The 22,548-nt window shown below is 42.0% G+C and overlaps 1 protein-coding gene across 1 annotated transcript in view; it reads right to left on the bottom strand.

The window, feature by feature from the left end:
- Positions 1-22,548, bottom strand: part of myt1b (myelin transcription factor 1b) — a 64,417-nt gene that overhangs the window by 17,705 nt on the left and 24,164 nt on the right. Inside the window, exons 8-18 of the mRNA XM_034085930.2 lie at positions 16,141-16,275; positions 11,458-11,548; positions 11,118-11,234; positions 9,126-9,340; positions 7,887-8,134; positions 3,033-3,278; positions 2,299-2,453; positions 2,038-2,100; positions 1,647-1,715; positions 1,167-1,229; positions 468-548 (exon numbers count right to left, since the gene is read on the bottom strand). Coding sequence (XP_033941821.2) covers positions 468-548; positions 1,167-1,229; positions 1,647-1,715; positions 2,038-2,100; positions 2,299-2,453; positions 3,033-3,278; positions 7,887-8,134; positions 9,126-9,340; positions 11,118-11,234; positions 11,458-11,548; positions 16,141-16,275 — 1,483 coding nt within the window. The remainder of the gene's footprint in view (positions 1-467; positions 549-1,166; positions 1,230-1,646; positions 1,716-2,037; positions 2,101-2,298; positions 2,454-3,032; positions 3,279-7,886; positions 8,135-9,125; positions 9,341-11,117; positions 11,235-11,457; positions 11,549-16,140; positions 16,276-22,548) is intronic.

Below are 22,548 nucleotides of genomic sequence, written 5' to 3' on the forward strand. Positions count from 1 at the left end.
AGAAAGAGAGAGAGAGAGAAAGAACACAGGTTAGAGAAGGAGAATCCCACATATAAACTATAGAGAAAGTTGAGAATATATTTTAAAAAACAAGTTATATACTTTCTCTACTGGGCCAAATTCATATCTATTTTTGAAATATTATTTATGCAATGAATAATATTATGAATGCAACAGCTATTAGGGTTCAGAACAATCCTTGATCAACATGCTGGTAAATTAACTGTTTTGTGCCAATGCAATATGAAGCCCATGTATTCTTATGTATTCACTCTTTGATACTCTGCCATGAACTACATTCAGAGTCAGTCAGTGTATTCCCATCAGTAGAGATTCAGTTTGGGGGGGCAGGTCCCTACCTCTGCATAAGATTCACAGTGACTTTCTCTCTCTTTCTTCTTATTGCATTTTACTTTTACCGTAAGCCTCGCTAAAAGCAGAATTATGTCTTTCTGAGCAGTACGAACTTTAAAAGCTCGGAGTCCTCCTGGTTGTCCTTGGTAGGAGTTTTAATTCCACTTTTCTTGGCACGCGGGCACCCAGAGATACTGAAAACAGAAAGTATGGAGTTGATAACAAAGGGTTGAAAAAAGGTCTGTTGAAGTGATTGCTTGTTAAAGGGAGAGCACATTATCACGAAGAATAAATTTACAGAGGCTGTTCAACCAAATGACAAACCAAATCCACTCAAGACGCCCAATATGGCCAAAAGTAGGATAATGAAAAGGTGTGGAAATGTGCGAGTATGTGATCCCTGACTAAAGCTACCATGAACTGTCACTAGGCCTCTCTGAATATGTGTGTGTGTGCGTGTGTGTTTGAGTGTGTGTGTGTGTGTGTGTGTGTGTGTGTGTGTGTGTGTGTGTGTGTGTGAATGTGTGTCCATGAGTGTGGATGTGTGAATGTGTGTGTGTGAATGTGTGTCCATGAGTGTGGATGTGTTTTTGTGTGTGTGTGAATGTGTGTCCATGAGTGTGGATGTGTGAATGTGGATGTGTGAATGTGTGTGTGTGAATGTGTGTCCATGAGTGTGGATGTGTGAATGTGGATGTGTGAATGTGTGTGTGTGAATGTGTGTCCATGAGTGTGGATGTGTGGATGTGTGGATGTGTGAATGTGTGTCCATGAGTGTGGATGTGTTTGTGTGCGTGTGTTTTGTTGGTTACCTTCTGTGGGAGGTGTAGTTCCCGGTGATGTGACCTGAGCCGTCACATCCTTGGGTCGGGCATCTGAGGGTTTAACATTTATAACAAGGTCAGCATAAAAAGAAAAATCTAGAAAATGTCATTTTGCAGATGAGAGAAATGGTCCTTTGCTAATTCTCTTATTCACTCTTGTGAGAAAAGTATGTTTAACATGTATTCTGTTCAGGCTCTCAGCCAGTTCTTGTGTCGCTCTAAAAGAAAAGTCTACTTTCTAGTGAGGAGCTACAAAATTACAGTTTCATTTCACATTTACAGGAACTGATTAAAGTCAAAGCAAGCATAGTCTAAGCCAGGGGAAATAAACGCCATGACAGATGCAGCAGCAGAGGCAGCAGCCAGCCACAAAGGATAAGATAACGTCCGCAGAACAAAGCATTGTGGGACGGTGTCAGTAGCGTTGAAGTGGCAGTGAAAGGCAGCGGAGGTGTAGAGCAGACATACTTGAGTTCAGGGGTGTGGGCCGCCATGAGGGACCGAAGGCTCTTATCAGCGAGAGGACACCCAGACAGACTGAGGGAGAGGAGAGAGAGCGAAGGACAGGCAGAGGAAGAGAAGGAAGAGGGGCAGCGAGTGTGGGGGGGTTGGAAGGAGAGAGAAGAAGGACGTGAGCGAAGAGAAATCAAGAATGCAAGGCATACCAAGGTCATTTAGGAAGAAGAGGACAGACGGCAAGAGGTCAATTACTGATGCATATTTGAATTAGTCGTGGTGCGCCCACTGTGGACTCAGGTGCAGAGCAGAAGACTCTCCGTAGAGCTAACATTCATGCAAGACTTTATTCAGAGAGCACTAGAACGCTCTATCAGCCAAATAGATCTGCAGTGGAGCTCACCTGCGATGGGAAGCATAGTTTCCAGTGATGTGACCGCTGCCGTCACAGCCAGGTGTAGGGCACCTGCAGGGGGGGGGGGGGGGGGCACAACAAGGAAACAGAGAAGAGACAGAGGCACTGTTTTTAGAAACAGGGTATTTTGGAATAGGTTTTTGGTTAGAGGCCGGAAGTTTTATTTTCCATTAGTTATGGCATTCTATCATTGTATGTTAATGTTAGGTCTATTTCCATTTCTGCAGAGCACTTAGACTTGTTACTTACGCGAGAAGATCTTTCTTGCTGTCCTTGGGCAGGAACTTGACCTTGAAGCTGGGGGTGGTGACCTCTCCCGGGTACTTCCTGTCCTCTAGACAATCCTGCATCATGTCACAGTCCTCAACGTCTGACGAGACAAACGACTGGCCCGTGTGCTCCATCTGAGGAATGAGATCAAGAGGATCAGCACGATGTGCTGCTAATTCCTCTGTTCATCATTCAAACAGGACGTTGTGTTACTTTGTATTTGATTATATTGACTTTTCTAGACACATTGTGAGTGATTGCTTTCTTGCAACAGTTAACAGTACGTATTTGTATACAAGCAAATACACTTTGCAAACCCCCATGTGCAAGTCTGATCCCTATTCTCTTTTTTAGACAAGTGATTACCAAATGCAGAGTCCTTGTAAAAAATGTACACTCAAAGCCCTTTATATTTCTTTTTGAAAGAGTTCAAAGGAGTACAGATTTGCATATGCCAAAGTCAGGATGGTGCAATGTACCTGACACACCGCCGTGTTTCACAGTGCAATGTTTTAACTGTCACAGTAACTCTTGCATTTCAGTGAAATGAATGAATAATAGAAAGCGGAAAAGGGGACAGGAAGTGATGTAAACAAGCAAGAGTTTCTCATTCAAGAAGCTTGAGGGGAATTGTGTTTATTTATGTTGCAACACTTCCTCTGTGACTAATAAGGCAGGGAATGTGTGGAGCTCGGGCTCAGGGTGACTCTGACCTCCTCCAGGTCCTCCTCCCTCTGGCGGTTGGGCTTGGTGTAATCCAGAGGGCCCTCCCACACCTCCTGCTTGTAGGCCGGGAGGTTCGGAGACGTCATGCTGCTGCCATCGTGATGGAGCGAGGAAGAGGAGGAAGAAGGGTCCGGGGAGCGGACCCCGGGGCTGGACAGACTTCCCTCCCTCTTGATGGGCTTCTTCATGCTCAGGTCCAGGGTGCCGTTCTCATCCACCTCGATGTCCACTTCCTGGAAGACACAGGAGATACTCAGGATCGAGGCCGTATACTATATCTAATCAACACCTCAAAATATGAAAGAGTAATAAAAGGTCGACTGCAAAGTTTAATGAAATGTATTATGTCAACAGATTATACATTTTTGTATTAGGTTAGTTGAAAGCAATAACATTAGGTTTAAATATACAATATTAGTTTTAACTTAATATACAGTATATAATACAGTTATGTGAAATCAGTTAAAGGTCCCATGTCATGGCCATTTCTACTGATCATAATTCCATTGTTGAGGTCGACTAGAATAGATTTATATTGTGCAGTTTTCCAAACTCACATTGGTTTCTCACAGCATCTCTGTATAGCATGTGTATTCACTCTCTGTCCTAAACGGCCTGTTGGAGCTCCTGCCCCCCCCTCTGTGAGCCCAGTGGCCGTCTGCGAGACAGCGAGACACAGCGAAACCCAGCCCGAAACACACACCCGCAGCCTGGCTGGAAGTTTGTGTGTGTGCTCACCGCTCGATTCTAGCGGGTCCATCTGCGCCGCGGTTTTAGTCCGGCCTCCTCCGGCGTCATACCCTACCGGCCGCGTTTCAGAAGCATTTCAGAAGCGGAGCGTCTTATCTGCCAGCTCGCAGTTTTTGTTGATTTGGGCATATTTCCTGGACAGGCTACTTTGTACAGACAAAGTTATTAATAATTGTAATATTCCAGTTATAAACGACATGAATCAAAACTGTGTTGCTGTATTTTAGTGGTAAAAAAATGCATTCATCATCATTCTATATTATATATATAATTTACACAGTGCCTGTAAACCGGAGGAGAACGCTGGCATTTCTCCTCCTACTTGAAAGACTACGGAGGGATAGGGTCTGCAAATTAGTTTATTTTGGGGATGGGCCGGATGCTCTGTCCGGTCCACTTCCTGCTTGGCGCCTCTGCAACGCCTTGCGTCGCGTCGAAAAATAGACTTGCAGTCCAGCGCCGAGATGCTTCTGGGGCGCTTCTGAGCCGTAACTGTCTGGTGGAATAGCACCCATTGACTAGAGTGGCCACGATCTTTGCGAACGCCGCAGCGCAGCCGTAACGCGGCCGTAACGCGGCCGTATCGCGGCCGTAACGCGACGCAGACGGACCCGGTGGAATCCAGGGGTTGCAGACTGAGTTCCACGGTGTCTCGCTGACTCGCCGACCCCACACCAGTGAGCCGGCTCACACGGTCCGCTCCTCGCAGCAGCGAGCCTCGCAACGGATTGGTCCAAACGTAACGGCTCCACGGACGTTACATTACACTATACCGAAATACGTCACTATACCGAAATACGTCACTATACCGAAATACGTCACTATACTCAAATACGTCACTATACCGAAATACGTCACTATACTCAAATACGTCACTATACCGAAATACGTCACTATACTCAAATACGTCACTATACCGAAATACGTCACTATACTCAAATACGTCACTATACCGAAATACGTCACTATACTCAAATACGTCACTATACCGAAATACGTCACTATACTCAAATACGTCACTATACTCAAATACGTCACTATACCGAAATACGTCACTATACTCAAATACGTCACTATACTCAAATACGTCACTATACCGAAATACGTCACTATACCGAAATACGTCACTATACTCAAATACGTCACTATACCCAAGAAGTAAACGATGGAAAAAGAGAAATCTCCAACGAGGTGTTCTGGGGCAGCATAGACAGGTATTTTCTGTGTTAGAGTTTTACTCCGTGTACTTTGAGGGTTTGTGACTCTGCAGACCGTTTACATGCAGAACAACCTTCATAACAACAAGGGGACGGGTAAGAACCAGAAAAGCATGACATGGGACCTTTAACATGATACATTCAATTAAAGTCAAAGTTTCAGTTTTTCAGTCTCTGAGGTGAAATCACAGACAGTAGCCTACAAGTTAGATGAAACTCAAATACCAACAAGTTATATAAAAATAGAAGGCAATACCATTTAAAGATCCTAATGGTTGGGGAAACCACAAATAAGGGTTGCCAGTCAGTGTTTTTCTGCAAATAACAACAACAACTCTTCCAAAGTAACTTTGAATTACTGTTGCCGTTAACATTTACGGCCCGTCCACCCAGCGGCGTGCGTTGGCGCTTGCCGGCGGGCGTGTCTGACACTCGACCAACAATCAATCACATGAATCTCCCGCCCCAGACACACAAGCACGCGGTTTGATTGGCTAGAGCTTGTACTGGCATATGATTCGATTGGCTGACGCCTCCATCGAGGCGTCAAAAGTTGAACATTGCTCAACTTTTGAAGCGAGCAACGCCAGCAACGCTCCACGTCGCTTCCCAAAATGCAGTTCGGCTAAAAGTGACGTCACCCCATTCAAAGTGAATGGGCAGAAGCGTTGGAAGCTTCAACGCACGCCGCTGTGTGGACGGGCCGTTACTGTCAATGTAGCATTGTTCTGCTAAATGATAGCAGAGGATAATCACTGTGATGGTACATCATTTTTTACATTTTTTTTATTTAATATGGAAAAATGTGCGGCTGTACATATTGTAGGTAGCGGTGAGAAAATGAATAGAAATACTCACTAATAGACTAATTAAGTATTCTCAAATATAAATGAGTAAAGCTGTCCTGCATGATGATCATTCATTGAATTGCCCTCTTGAGCAGTTTCAGTTGCAGCGCTACACATACCTACATCTTCCTCGTTATAACTTCATATGAACCGCTCAGCCAGGGATTACATGTCTCATGTAACAAAATGCATTTGTTTTCCTGTTCGTGCCCATTCACCTTTATCGGAAATTCTACAATTGCACTCAAGCTAATGACAAACAAGCGTTTAGCTGTGCAGCAACTTTCAGAGGACAGAGCACCACCTTCTTGGCTACACGGAAACAACTTGAAAGCCTGCCAAGTATATTGGTCTACTTTCTAGTGAGAATATGTCTCACCACTAATTAATAAGACATAATAAATTAAGAGGTAACAATGCAGTGAGATATAGGCTCTTTTTTTTTTTACTCTTGAAAACATCTTATTTTGAGTTGGATCTCAGATGAAACAAGTTTGTTTAAGCTACTGTGGTTTTTGTAAAAGATGGATCTTCCTGTATCAATAAATACATCTGACTTGATTCTAGAAAACACATTTTTATTTGAAAATCAGAAAAGAGAAAACTTCTGACCAGTTGTGGCTCATGTTGTAACACAACATTCCCTTATTCTGGTCAATATAGCTCAAACAAGGTTTTCTCAGCTAATTACAAGACCTGATTCATCTAAATATCCCATCATATTTTAAGAAATCTTACCAAGCAAGTTTTCACGTGTTCTATTGGCAGATTTTATTACAAGCGAAAAAACCTTGTTTTGTTATTCTTTTACTTGATTTTGGAGCAGCATCCAGTGTAAGGCATGCTCGTAATGATATCTAATGCAGTGTGGTGATACTCTGCAGCAGCAGGCACTTACTCTGTGATGCTGTGTTACAGAGCTGGCAGGTGATCAGACACAGAGGGGAGAGAGCAGCCATGTTTTCAGAATTCATCTAAAATGGCGCTCATATGTACTAGTCAGGGGCCAGGAAAATCAAAGGGTTATGAGAGGAGAGGAACTGGGAAGGGTTCCCAGAAATGTCCCTGGTTGATGAGCTCAGTGTTCCAATGTTTCAATATTGGATTTCAAGCGGCTGACTCCAGATCAGTGGCTGTTTGATGTGCGCTGTAAAGGTGCGCTGTAGCCCTCGCTGAACAACACCTCGCTCTGCTGTACTGCTACAGACATTCATCTGGACTTTTTATCTTCCTAAAACCACATCAGGAAAAAAATGACGAAGCAGTCACTTTCTCTCCTCTGTGAGGCAAACGGGTTTTTAAAAATCACAATATGGGGGAAGTGGGGCTCCAATTACACCTCCTGTGCACAGAGAGGTGAGAGATAGACAGAGAGACAAACACAGAGACTTGCATAGGGAGCGAGAGAGGGAGATGAAAGGGAGAAAAAAGATGTGAAAAGAAAATGAAAGAACGAGTGGCGGGGGTGGAGAAAGAGAGTGGAAGATCCGTGCGGCAGATAATGAAAAAAGGCTACCTGGTGGCAGAGTAATCCAGGGAACTGGCAGCCGTCCAGATTCAATAACAACATGAAAAGTGTGTGGGCTGGAGGGATGAAAGGATAGAAGAGGACGGGAGAGGTGATGCAACTGCATCTCAACACCATCCTGTAAGCCAAGGCCTCCTGATGATATATTCATGCAGAGCTGATGGGAGAGAACAAAATGAGCAAAAGACAGGAGGGGGGGAGGCGGAGAAGAGAAAGAGAGGAGGAGAGTGAGAGGGGAGAAAAAACCAAAATAAAAGACATAGGAGGAGGAAGAAAGAAGAGGACGAGGAAAGAAAAAAGGAAAGGAAATAAAGAAGGAAAAGTGAGGAGAGGAAACAAAAGGAGACAAGAGGAGACAAGGGGAGAGGAAAGGAGACATGATGAGAGGAGAGGAGGAGAGAAGATGAGAGGGGATGGGAGGCTCGCCCCTGAAGGATCAGGTCTGTTTCCCAACCTGCTGTCTGTGGTCACCCTGTGGTGACTGTGTGGCTGCAGTACCTTGCTCTGCGGCTCGGCGCTCTGCGGCTCGGCGCTCTGCGGCTCGGCGCTCTGCGGCTCGGCGCTCAGCGGCTTGGTGCTCAGGTTCTCTGGTTTCTCCCAGCAGCGGGTGGACAGGTTGAGGATGGCAGTGGCAGCCATGTGAGCCGCCTCGGCATCATGGGAGTAGTCATAGGCCAACGAGGAGCTCTTCCCGTAACCGTGGAGACTGAGGCTGGGTGACGGCGACTTGGGGAATGAGGGCTTAGCTGTGGGAGGGCAAAGGTCAACGTAAGATCAGTTGATGTTAAAAATAAACACAACAGACAAGTAGACAAAACATGTGAAGCTAGAACCAATAGCTTATTAGCTTAGCTTAATGAGTAAGTAGCCTGCTACGTCTGCAGTGGTGAATTAAAGGTGGGGCAGGTACGTTTGAGAAACCGGCTCGAGATACACTTTGTGTTATATTCCATGGAATGCTCTTAACGTCCCGTTAGCAATGAATATCTGAAGTGCTTTGACAACAAATCCATTAAAAAAAATTCACCTGTGGAAGCCGTAGGACTGTACAAAGCACGACCAATCATTTGAGCCGGCACGGCTAAAATAACTGGATGGCCTGCCTGCCTGTCAGCCTTCCATCTGTGCACAAACTTACCTCGTGCCCTCATTGGTCATGTGCGGGTGCGTGTGTGTTGGGGGAGGGGCTCTGTGAGGAAGTCTGAAGGAAGGGGCAGATTTCTTACGGCTGTGTATTTTCAAATTCTAGCGATCTCGAGCTGGTTTCTCCAAAATTACCTACCCCACCTTTAAGTACATTTACCTAAGTACAATTTTGAGGTACTAATTTACTCACGTGATGCTACTTTATACTTTTACTTTAGAGGTTATCTTTTACTTTTTACTCCAATACATTCATTTTACAACTTTAGTTACTAGCCACTTTGCAATGCATATATAAATGAATAGTACAGAATATAAATCAACCATAATAAATCATGTATTATAATATTATTATGGGTTAAGCTAGTCAATCCCCAACTTGATTAAATTGGGGATTGACAAATTGACAACAATGCCTTAATAATTGGAATACAATAATGTAATATTTTATTTATTATGAAATGGGCTATACTGGAAAATGAGTACTTTTTGTACTTAAAGAACACTTTATCATGCCAATACTAGATCTGAGTACTTCTTCCACCACTCTCCGTCTGTGAATGGTTTGAAAACAAATGGGCGGGGCTCTCCTACTTTTGAAGGCTTTGGGTGTCATATCGCCGCTGTGTATCTTTGGAGCCAGCATGCGCCTCCCGAACACCTGCGCGTCAAAGCTGGCGTAATCGAAGGACACCTTGGAGTACTTCTCCAGCTCCCGGGCCAGGTTGGCGCGGGGGGTGCTGGGCGCCATGTCGGGCCGGTAGCTGCCGTACTGAGGCACCTCCAGCTGCTTCACAAAGCACATGGGCCTGAGGGGAGGGAAGGGAGAGCGAGAGGATGTCAAGGTGGGGCTGGCGGTGTAGACGGGGGATTAAGGCAAAAATAAAGAAAGTAAAATAGAATAGATATGGGATCAAATTAGGCAGTGACAAAAAACCAATAAGCAAGGCAGAAAAAAGAGTGGGGAGAGAATGAGAGAGGGAGAGTAAAGATAGGGCCACGGTGTACTTAGCAGGAGTGCAGCAGGATTAAAAGCTCTCTTATCAGCAGAGGGCACATTTGCATGTTGTACAGCATGGAATGTATGAGCTTTAAGCCCTCTCGTTTTCCTGGAGAGCCTGCGCTTTTGTTAGACCTGTTGGCATAAATCCACTGATAGACCAGGGAGAGGCAGGGGGGGGGGGGGGGGGGAGAAGGAGGGAGTGGAAGAGGTCCTCCACCCACTTTTTGCCCAGCCCTTCCCCTCCTCCTCTGCATCACGGATGAGTCTCTGTGCTCATATCTGCAGTACATGACCCGGCCTGCAGTCATGCTGCTCACATCTGAGGAGGGTTTTCATGACAGTCAAAACACGTCATACCACCGATCACAGGGGATTTACTCCCCCTTTTTATGTATTCAACATTAGAGCACGGATTGCATGAGGAATTCTTCACATAACACACATTCTTAGCTCATTCTGCTAACAATCTGAGGAGGGAAAACAAAGCGAGCCTTATTATGTTTTAATCCTCTGCTTTTGTCCAACCACTGATGAGCTTTTCCTCAAGGAAAGCAATTAGTTCTCCTTTCCCCCCACAATGCCCCCGTAACTTGCATAATTAGCTTATCGGCGGCAATATTAATTACAATACCAATGAGGAAGAGCGTGGACTTAGCATAATACCAGTGTCTGCTTGTGGTAATTATCATTCTTCTGGCCGGGAACTGGGCGCTGACCGCTCGGAGATGAATGAAGATAACGAGATGTCAGTGTTGGTGACAGTAATGATCGCAGCGGCACGCTGAATGCTCCAACACCTCCTCTCTGTATCCAGCCACTCACACACAGCTCCACCTCTGAGGCCCGCTAACAAGGTCAGCAGGTCTGAGATCTGTCTGAGCGCAGGAGGAGGAACAGCCTGAGAGGGACTCCACTGTGGGAGAGCGTTCATATAGTGATCTCTCTCAGTCTGGGGATAGATGTGATGTCTCATCTTTAGTTGAGTTGAATTGGTTTCATTTGAACAAATACAAATCAAATACACGTATACAAAATGTATTTGTAACTATTTGACTTCCTTATTTAGTCAGTAGTATACAGTATTGTATGTTGGGTTGTTGGGACTTACTACACTATAGCTTTTGTACATATTACAATACAACATTTGAATCTTAAATAACAAAAATAAGTTGTTACTTTTGAAGTGACCAACCTTAGCGAGTATATACTGACTGTAAAGGTGTAGACTTTTTTTAAAGTATCCCTTTTAACATTTATTATTTCTTATAATTCACATTGAATATACAAAAAATGTAGTTATTGTTGAATTACTATAATTTGGAACAGTCTAATTCTGAATACAGTCTGGAAGTATTTTATTTGTTATTGTATACATTAATTTGGCAGTTTTTTTACTCTATCAAGGTCTTTAATAAGAAAGACAACATGTGAGGTTATAACTGATACGTTGGTTGGTCATGATGATTGGCTCGCTTTACATCTTAGAGCTCTCCTCCCGGGACCCATGCATTTCTTATTTAGTCAAGCGGATATCTTAAAAGGAAATATGTAAAGTATATGATAAAATATTTTGTGAACCCCACCTTAGCACCCTGTCGTTGGGACTTCCTTTGAGCAGCTCGCTGCCGGGGGGAGAGAGATGCTGCTTGTCGAGGCCCTTGGACAGCTTCTCTGCAGCGGCGATGGGGCATCCGGAGAGACTGCACGCACAAATATGAATATCAAAAGGGGAGCATGTTGCTGACCATGTAAATCTGCATTGCACTGATGTGGACTGACACATTCCCTGTCCTGCATATATGAATATTTGAGCTTGCAAATGAACAAAGGGAATGCATGCCATGTGCATAACACCCTCATCTGCAGAGGGTAGACACACAGTCAAACACAATCAGTGTGATGTATGCATGGATGCATGGATACCTGCGGTGTGTGTTTCTGTTGCTGTTAACGTGGCCCTGCCCGGTGCAGCCAGGTGTCGGACACTTCAGCACGTTCTCATGCATGGCCAGAACTGTGGAGAAATACACACACACACACACACACACACACACACACACACACACACACACACACACACACACACACACACACACACACACACACACACACACACACACACACACACACACACGCACGCACGCACGCACACATACACACACACACACACACACGGTTGGAGAAAATCCACAATTTAATCTAAACTCTTTTTACACGTAAGGCACTGTATGGAAATCATTTGGGGAAGGCAAGACACACCCCAGCATTATATTATTTTCCTTTGACTATGGGGAACATAAGTAAATGAATATGTAAGATACTAATAATGAGATTGTTTAAAACTGTTATGAGTGAAATTGAATAACTGAACCAGACTGCAGCAGCTCAGTGGCTGTTAAATGTTAAAATGTTATAGATTCAAGTATATTGTGTATGTGGTCGCATTTTTGTTATTAAATGTAAAGAGTAGCAACAAACATGTTTGAGGACAGGGGCCTGTACTACGAAGCTGGTTCAACCTAACCTGGATATGTTTGAGTTAGCCGGTTGGCCTAATCCAAAACATACGCGCTCTCGCTAAACTGTACTACGACGCGGGTTATCAAGTGGATCGCTCAAGCCAGCCGTGTCCTATCTAGTTAGGTGCGCGTTCACATGAGAGGGGTGGTATCTGGAGCATTCGACCAATCACAAACATGGAGAAGCGCACTGACAGCGCAGCGTCATACTTCCTGAATGAAAAGTCAACTATAATATTAGACACATGAAGAAGTTAAACTTTAAACATGACTTAAACACTTTATCCAGGATCAAAGCCACAGAGCTGCAGCTGCAAGGTGAACACAGCTGGGAACAGAACACGTGTTTGAATGCCTACATTAACAGGTTCATGATATCACTGCCCGTCTAAAACACGATCTGACTTTAATTACATTTGACTCGAGTGTTTCCTCAACTTATGTGTTGCTTAAAATAATACTTCTGCATACAGTCTGTGACGCTGTGAGTGTTGCACGGCCAGATACGGCTCAGCTGACTCAGATCAGGCGATATATGATACATTATGAAGTGATATGCCGCGGACTGTACTTAATGTCACTCTGATCCGGGTACTTATGTTGTGGCAGATATTTAAGTAAGCTTTCTTAACGCTAATGTTATAATAGTCAGATTGCTCTGAAGATGGAGGTGATATTCTATTCATGTTCACGTTCACACAGTCGGTGATTTTTGCCGGCCGTCTTTCCTGCAACGGCAGCTTTTCCTTTCTCCTATAATATGACTTGATCACTTTAAACTCCGCACACTGAGCTCTGATTGGTCAGCAGGCAGTGCTTTCACTGAGTTGAGCTCTTAGCCTGCAACCTAACCTGCTCCCGACCAGGTTAGCCGAGCAGCATAAGTTACCATGGAGATCTAGCCTGCTAAAAAGAGAACCAGCTTCGTAGGACCGGAAAGCCGGAGTTTCCCTGAATTTAGCCGCTAAGAGAAAATCCTGCTTCGTAGTATACCCCCCTGGTGTCTGGCAGTTTAGAGCAGTGGTTCCCAAACGGTGTGCCGCGGCACACTGGTGTGCCGTGAGAGAAGTCCGGGTGTGCCGTGGGATTTTGTGACAACCATACGTTATTATTGCAATATACAACTACACAAAAATTATAATTTTTTAATTTACTGTATCAGTACTTTGTAGGTTTATAATATGTACACTCTGCGCGACTTGCACGTCCACATCTCCACGTGCAGTGCTGCATAAACATGGCTGAGTCAGCAATAACTTTCGAGGGGTGGAGGGATGCCCATTATTTTGAGTTCGTCCGAAGAATAGACAGGAATGTGACGGTGAGGTGCAAACTGTGTCCAGGCCAGAAGCTGTTATCCACTGCTGTGAACACCACGTCAAACCTCAACAAGCACCTGCAAAGAACACATGCTAAGGTGAAGCTACCGCAAAGCTATTTGTTGTTTGTTTATATCACGTAGTCTGTTCTTCTTCTCTGTCTTCCGGTTGTTGCCTGTTTTGAATGACAAATACACACTACCGCCGCCTGCTGGTAAGGAAAGTTATTGCCACTCACGCATGCGCAAGTTCGTACGTGCTCGGCGAGTAAAGTAACGAGTTAATACATTACTTTTTTTTAATAAAGTAATATGTAATATATTACATTTTTTTAGTAACGACCCCATCTCTGGAGTTGGCGTTCTCTACTCTGATTTACATGAAGAACAACAGGAGGTCACGCTCTCTGTTGAACAGGACTTGCAAGTCGCCCTCTCCTCAGTGCCACCAAGGATTAAAAAATTCTGCGCGCCCCAACAGGCACATGTATCTCACTAATTTGTAAGTCGGCAAAATATTTACAATAGCACATGTTTCAATGCTGATTGCTGAAATGTTACATTTATAATTTGTATGGACCATGCAGTGCAGCTTCCTTGCATTGACAGTTCTCTGTGCTGAATTTCTGCTGAGTTTCCTTTGCCTCATTTTTAATTTTGTGACCTGTCTGGTTTAAATGAAGCCTAATTTGAGAAAGTTTCAAATTAATTTCTGAAATATTTCGTTAATAAATATTTCACGAGTAATATAGTTGTCTTTGTCACATTTTATTTGGCATTAGTAAATAATTATGCACATTTACAGATATTTTACATGATATGAGTGATAACACGTGTTATAAGGGCTATTTTGCACAATAGGTGTGCCTTGAGATTTTTACTTTGGTGTGTTTGGGGACCACTGGTTTAGAGAACTAAACTAAACAAAGGGCCTGTTTCCTCACAAACATAACATAAACGTATCCCCCCTTGAAGAGACAACTGTTTCCAGTTAGCTATATTATTTTGCAATTAAATTGAAACAATCTGGAATGACACATAATATTAGGACAAGTTCACTTTTCAGTAAGTCAAACTTCCATCAGCAAAAATAAAATCCCCCCCCCCTCCCCTTTTTCTCACCTCCCTAACCCCTCCTTTCAGTTTTGTCCAGTCCCTTAGAATGAACACTAGCAGCAATCCTTTGTCAGACAATAGCAGGGAACTGGACATGTAATGTAGCCTATTTGTTGTCATGGCTACAGTAAAATGGCCTCTGATATGTATGTAAGACATGTCTCTACAGTCTACAGTTAGACGGACAGAAACACACCACGATGCCGTGTGGACGCTGCGTTAGAGAAATGCGGATTTTGGGTCCTTAGCTTGAAAAAAGAAGAAGAGAGGAGGCGGAGCCTGATCAGAATTCTACCAGAGATAAAGTTAAATTCTGCTATGATAAAACGCCATCCTGTTCTAAACCAAGTCAAGGATTATTTCTGAAACAGTATGGAGCTCAAATGCTTTTTCTCTTGCGGGTTTATCACAAGGTGAGTTCCTTTTTTATTTCCTGGTTTTTAAACAATTGTGCTCTACAGTACAGGTTAACTCTGAGTGTTAGCGAGGCTTGCTAATGTAAACAAAGACGAGATTACGTCCAAAACACGTCAGACATTAGGCTTGTTTGAGACAAGCGAGACCTGCGCAGTTGCGATCAACGTCTTGCTAGTGCGTTAGTCATTTTGTCCGACTTGCTCTGGAGGCTCGCCCACATGAGACGTTGAAATCTCGCGGGACAAAGACGCTCGCAGCCTTGAGAGCGAGGCGCGGCGAGGCGGCACAGTTCCTCTCCACGAGCTGCGGAAGCGAAATGCTTGATGGGAAACGGCTCGCTGGTATCTCAAGCTGAGCGCTCATTGGTGGTTTTTACCACGTGCTGCTGATGAAACTCTCCCATTGGCTGGCAAAAGTTTGTTGTTGTTTTGTGTCAGTTTTACGTCGCCACATCCATTCCCATTTGTCATCATTGTTCCACAATGTTTATCATCATGACATTAATATCTATATATTTTATACTATACTGCTTACCGTTTTCATACTTTATATATCTTAGCATATTCATACACACTGTTCATACTGCTCACAGGCTGATATCTAGTGTATTCATACCCCACTGTTTATTCATCATTCAATTCATTCTATATGTTATTCTGTAGATTGTGAACATTACTTTCCACTTCACTGCTTGTTGCACCTGGTTAGAAGCTAAACTGCATTTCGTTGTCTCAGTACCTGTAATATGTGCAATAACAATAAAGTTGAATCTAATCTTGAGCAGGAACAAATGTATTTACTTAGTATAGATAGATACATATTTATGTATAGAAGACATCAAAAAGTGCATTTTGCATCATAGGTCCCCTTTAAATAAAAAATAATAGGGTCAATTTAAGATTATTGCTTTCAACTAACCTAATACAGTGATGTGAATTGTTTTGACATGACACATTTAATTAAAGTCAACGTTTCAGTTTTTTAAGTGTATATTTACAGAAACCAGCCAGTAAACTAAATCAAAACGTCTGTTTAGAATGTTCTTACCTGTGTACCTTTATCTTTTACATGGTGGTATGTATGTTAGAGAGTGAATAGCTCGAGACATTTAGGGGACACTGATGAAATGAGGAGTAGTGGTTTTACAGCGCTTGATGTGTCACTCCAGTGTGAGAGAGGGTGTGTGTTTCTCTCTGTCTCTGCCCTTTGTTGTCACTTTTTGTGAAGAACACTCACTCTCGGGGGGGATCCTGTCCTTGTGCGGACAGCCTGACAGGCTGCGGTGGTGGGGGTACAGACCGGTCACATGACCCGTCCCATCACACCCTGGGGTGGGACACTTGATCTCCCTCTTCTCCTGCCTACTGCTCTCTGGATAGAGGAAGAAAGGAGAGGAAACAAGGAGGGGATCAAAGGAGGAGAGGCAACAAGGGAGGAGAGGAAAGGAAGCAAAAGAGAAAGGAAACAAGGGAGGAGAGGAAAGAGCCTATAGTTAAAGATGGTTGCAGCCATGACCTACATTTTATTGTTTTGATGTATTTATATTCCTGATTTAACATTCTTCTATCTTGTCTTTTTCTTTTTTATTTAAGCACTTTCATTCATGTTTGTTAATCTGTAAAACCCACTGAGACGAACGTGTTTTGTGATATTGGGCTATATAAATAAAGTTTGATTTGATTTGACCTTTTCTCAGACCTTGTTCGGACAAAACAACACCTGAACACACATGAGGAGGATATCATGCCCCTATGATTTCCAGTATCCTCTGCTGGAGGTAGGCGAGCCAGCATCTGTGTCACTGGAGAGAAAAAGCAGCGAGAGGAGCCCGCGCTGCTCTATTGGCCTTCAAATTGAATGTTAACGAGACACGCATCTCCTAATTAACGCGGAGCAGAACAGGAACGTCACCACAGGAGGGAGTGGAGGCCAAGGAGAGGGCAGCACCAGCAGCCATGTAATCACACTACTGCTGAACTGAGAGGAGCGTGACAAGTGGGCGCCATGCCAACTGGGAAACACATGCACCCTGTAAACAAACAGTGCAAACCTGCACATGCACATATGAAGGGCCGTGTAGGCCAACATTCAAACTAAACTCGCACACACACTACTGAAAACATCTGGCCTTGCACACACACTACTGAAATACTCTCACATTCACTACTAAACACCTCACACACACACAACTGAAAATTAACCTCACACACACACTATTGAAATACTCTCACATTCACTAGTGAACACCTCGCATACACAACTGAAAATTAAACCTCACACACATACTCCTGAAATACTCTCACATTCACTACTGAAAACCTTACACTCACACACACTTCTGAAAACATTTTACTGAAAGGTTCAATCTGATCTCACCAGAATGCGTGACTCCACCACGACTCCTTAACACCGCATTGCGTGGTGGAGTCACGAACTTTGTTACATTTACGTGTCGGCACCACGCAAACAACCCCAATGTAAAGTGAATGAGGCTCCTTTGTCGTGGTGCACACACGCATTTCTACAACGTGAGCTTTTATTCTATACAACGTTTTTTAAATCTACTTTATAGCTTGTAGTAACTCACGGGAGGCTTCTTTTATTTTATTTGTATTCATAATCATTAAAATTTTCGTCAGAATGTCAAAATTACATTAGTTACGAATTTGTGTTCTCAAAAAACAGTGCATTGTGGGTAATGCAACTGTTAATTTTATTAAATTAGTTAGTTTTTAAGGAAGGCCAGAGCTTCAGCTGTGTCAAATAGATTGTTCCCTTTAGTTAACGTTATTTAAAAGATCATGTCCCCTGTATTGTATTACGAGCGTCCATTCCCATTGGATAACGGAGAATTGTACACCCGGAAGTAAGTATTCTCCTTACTGTCGATTGATTTTACAGTGATATCTGCACTACTCATCGACTAAAAAACACCAAATTGTCCTTGTTAATTACACAACATTGATTGGTTTGAATTGTGTACAATGCTTTTGTATTTTCCCCCTTCAATTCGGAGAAACAAATATTTTTTTCGGAGTTTTTGGATGGCAGAAGACACTACACTACCCAGAATCCTCAGCTATCGTTTTGGACTACACCATGTGCTTAGCTTGACAAACCCCGTGATCAGTCCTCAAGCTCTTTGATTGGTTGACCTCCAACTGCATTCCATATAAAAACGTTTCATAAAAGAGAAAATCATACTTTATTCAGCAGTGCTTGCTTTACTCTTTGAAAGTCATCACATGAATGCATTGTAATAAATGGTTCGGCTGCATTAAATATTACACATCTGTCCTAGTTCTTTATGTATCTACAGAGATCGGGCTCAGAATAGACCGGAAACTATTCTTTTACCGTTCTGTTTTAATTTCACAATAAAGTTAGTAGTCATATTTTGTTTTGATATTATTGTCTTTTATTAACTACTAGACTGCTGGGTCATGTTAAGACCATCTTTTCTGTGTTGCTGTGGGGTTTTCCATTGCTTTGGTGTTACAAATATCAAAACAATAACTAAATAATATTCGTCGTAAACTAAACCGGAAACAGCAATATATTTTATTTTGTTAACACTGTAAACTTGACAGCTTTTTAACCCAAACCACCTACTGGTTAAAGCACGTTATTGCACGTTTAGAGTAATTGCAATGCAGGAAGATTGTGTTGCTTTTTAATGACTGTTTAAAATGCCTTTTTCTTAATGTCTTTCATTTTTGTAACGCACTTTTGAATGTTTTATATTTTATGAAAACATTTAAATATTAAGAGTACATACATAGTGGGAAAGTAGAAGGTCAATGATATAAATATAGAATAGAAAATATCAAGAAGATACTCAAATGATATCTAGAATAAAACAGTTTAGTGCCTGATAGGAGGATGTGCTAACTAATAAGGCTTTATTTAAACATTAAAGAATACTTTAGGTTAAGATCTTCTTTTAAATAGGAAAAAAGCTTTGGGGGTATCTTTCTATAGATAAATATTAAGCCTGACAAAGTCTAAATTGCATGGTTTGTTTTGGAACTTGACAATCAACTTTCCTGCAATGTTAACTATGTTGAAGCACTTATTTTAACTGATATTATACACATTAACTATAATCTTATGTATGTAGATAGTATAAGAAATGTGCAGAATACGACAGTGTAATGGTGGAAGTATACACATATTGATAGATGTCTTGTAATGCACTGTTGAGGAACCCAAGTTTTTCATTCATTGCATAACTACACTATTGGGTATATGATATGTCAATAAACCTTAGAACATCTTGAAATCTTGAAAGGGATGTGCAAAATAGCAATTATAGGCCTATACAGTCTTTAATTAACTATTAGAGAATAACGAGTAATGAATATGCTTTAAACGGATCTGCAGATAAATATTTAGTCTTCTCAAGCACCAACTATCAAATATCTCGCCTGATTGTTGGCACTTGACAATCACCTTCACTGAATTTCACTCAGTTGTAACTAAAGTCTGATTTAAGGGTTGTTTATATTTCACATTATTAATCCAAATCTGTAAAGTAACTAAAATAAATGTAGTGGAGTAAAAATACCAGGTTAACCTTAAAGAAAGCCCTCAGGATTATAAAAGACCACCATTACCCCAGCCACAAACGGTTCTGTCTGCTGCCGTCTGGCAGGCGGTACCACAGCATTCGGACTAAAACCACCAGACTCAGGGACAGCTTCATCCCACAGGCTATACGATTATTAAACACCTGAACTTAGAAACAACATCCATAACATTCATCTGGCTGCTACTTAGAAATTATTTATCTAATATATCATATTCCAATCACTTGTAGACTCTTATTGCACTATTTCACTATTTGTTCTGTGTAGGCCTATCTGTTTTATTGCGTAGCACTGTTGGAGGAGCCTGTGACCTAAGGGGGGAGGGAGGGGGGTAGGACACGTTTGATTCCTGTTTTGAATAGTGTGCCGTCGATGGGTTTCATTCCATTTCAAAGTCCTTTTTGACGCTCTGTGTAAACTTCACGCACTGCCACTCCAACATCCAATCACAGAGGTTGAGGACTGATCACGGGTTTGTCAAGCTAAGCACATGGTGTAGTCCCAAACGATAGCTGAGGATTCTGGGTAGTGTAGTGTATTCGGCCATCCTAAAACTCCGAAAAAACATTTGTTTCTCCGAATCGAAGGGGAAAAATACAAAAGCATTGTACACAATTCAAACCAATCAATGTTGTGTAATTAACAAGGATAATCTGGTGTTTTTTAGTCGATGAGTAGTGCAGATATCACTGTAAAATCAATCGACAGTAAGGGGAATAGGCTACTTACTTCCCGGTGTACAATTCTCCGTTATCCAATGGGAATGGACGCTCGTAATACAATACAGGGGACATGATCATTATCTTTTAAATAACGTTAACTAAAGGGAACAATCTATTTGACACAGCTGAAGCTCTGGCCTTCCTTAAAAACTAACTAATTTAATAAAAATCACAGTTGCATTACCCACAATGCACTGTTTTTTGAGAACACAAATTCGTAACTAATGTAATTTTGACATTCTGACGAAAAATAAAAATTATTATGAATACAAATAAAATAAAAGAAGCCTCCCGTGAGTTACTACAAGCTATAAAGTAGATTTAAAAAAACGTTGTATAGAATAAAAGCTCACTGCGGGATGTTGTAGAAATGCGTGTGTGCACCACGACAAAGGAGCCTCATTCACTTTACATTGGGGTTGTTTTAACAAAGTTCGTGACTCCACCACGCATTGTGGTGAGATCAGGTCAGTAGGGAATGTGCATGTGTTTCACCTATGTGTGTGAGGGGGATTCTTGCTGTAACGGAAGTCATTGTAATGAAACGGAGGTACCAAACTGCTAGTGGTCGCTCTGCTAGCTCCGTTAGCTCCAGGGTGCTAAGGGGCTTCGCTGATCCGGAGAACACAACTTGAACTCGGTCGTGTTTGTTGTGTTGATGCCTGGTGGAGTATTCTTCATTGAAACTTCGGATTTATCTTATGGTAGGTGGGATGGATTATCTCGGCAAAGGAGAAGTGCTCACTATCACAGATTTTTTCAGATTTGTGAACAATATTTGAGAGAAATGGTTATTTTGTGTATATAGAAAATGTTTTAGATCTTTGAGTTCATCTCATGAAAAATGCGAGCAAAAACAAAAGTGTTGCATTTATATGTGTGTTCAGTGTAGTTAGGTTACTGTATGCATTGATATTGTTAATTTAAATTCGCTTTGCTCGACGATGCAGACAGCTAGCGTCACAGTAGTGTTGAAGACCAGCGTACTGTATATGATATTAACCTCACTATAAGATCTGTGTATCTGAAAAATGTACACTAAGTTCTGATAACAGTTGAATATTATTTTAATGTTGATTAACTTCATACTGTCAATAAAAAAAAAACACACTATAAATCCATGCTGAATTGGACCTTCTGTTTCATTCTTCTTCTTTAATGGCGACTTCCAAACAGAGTAGAGGAGAATTATCGCCACCTACTGTCTCACTGCAGCATTGTTCTTTGTTACTTCCGTTTCATTACAATGACTTCTGTTACAGCAAGAATCCCCCTCACACACACATAGGTGAAACACATGCACATTCCCTACTGAGAACCTTTCTGTAAAATATTTTCAGGAGTGTGTGTGTAAGGTTAATTCTCAGTTGTGTGTGTGAGGTTTAATTTTCAGTTGTGTGTGTGAAGTGTTCACTAGTGAATGTGAGAGTATTTCAATAGTGTGTGTGTGAGGTTCATTTTCAGTTGTGTGTGTGGGGGGTTTAATTTTCAGTTGTGTGTGTGTGAGGTTTAATTTTCTGTCGTGTGTGTGTGAGGTGTTCATTAGTGAATGTGAGAGTATTTCAGTAGTGTGTGTGCGAGATTAGTTTGAATGTTGGCCTACACGGCCCCTCATATGCATATGTTGTCATTGCACACTCTAGTCCCACCTTTAAGCACCTTCTCTTCGTTAGTCTATTCAGCTGGAACCACTTCATCCACATCACAATGGAGATCTAAACACAGCTCTGTGACTCACCACTGTTTATTTGGTACGTGTTTATTTGTATAGTCAATCCAAATGTATTTTCAGCATGTGACACTCTTTGCTGGTTCAGAACATCGTGTGACAAAATGTGTGCCATAATTGTTGTTATTGAGTCTGATTAAGGCAGGCTAGCTGTTTCCCCTGCTTTCAGTCTTGATGCTAAACTAAGCTAATCTACTGGGCCACCAGTTTTGCCAACATTATTTTTACTGTAATTTGAGATTAGATTAATTGAGTTTAGATTAATTGTAAAGTTACAGTTAAATTGACAAATGTACTAGTATTTGTGTTTTATACATCTATATTTTGATCTGTTTTAATTGTTAGTCTGATAGGAAATGTTGATTGTTTGTTGATTATTACGTGTGTACCTGTCCGAAGACGGCAGATGGAAATGAGCTTTTAGCTAATATCTGTCTTCCTTTTTGAGAAAAAAATGAATTTTATGCATGGTCCTTGTTCTATAAAGATAAAATAACATTTAATAACAATCGTCTTCTGGCTCTATCTTTAGAAATAATGGACAGACACCAAATGGGTATACATCCTGTTAAGAACATTGCCCAAATTGCCTTTATTGCAAGAA

Source organism: Pseudochaenichthys georgianus, chromosome 6 (genome assembly GCF_902827115.2).
Source record: "Pseudochaenichthys georgianus chromosome 6, fPseGeo1.2, whole genome shotgun sequence".
Classification (NCBI taxonomy): domain Eukaryota; kingdom Metazoa; phylum Chordata; class Actinopteri; order Perciformes; family Channichthyidae; genus Pseudochaenichthys; species Pseudochaenichthys georgianus.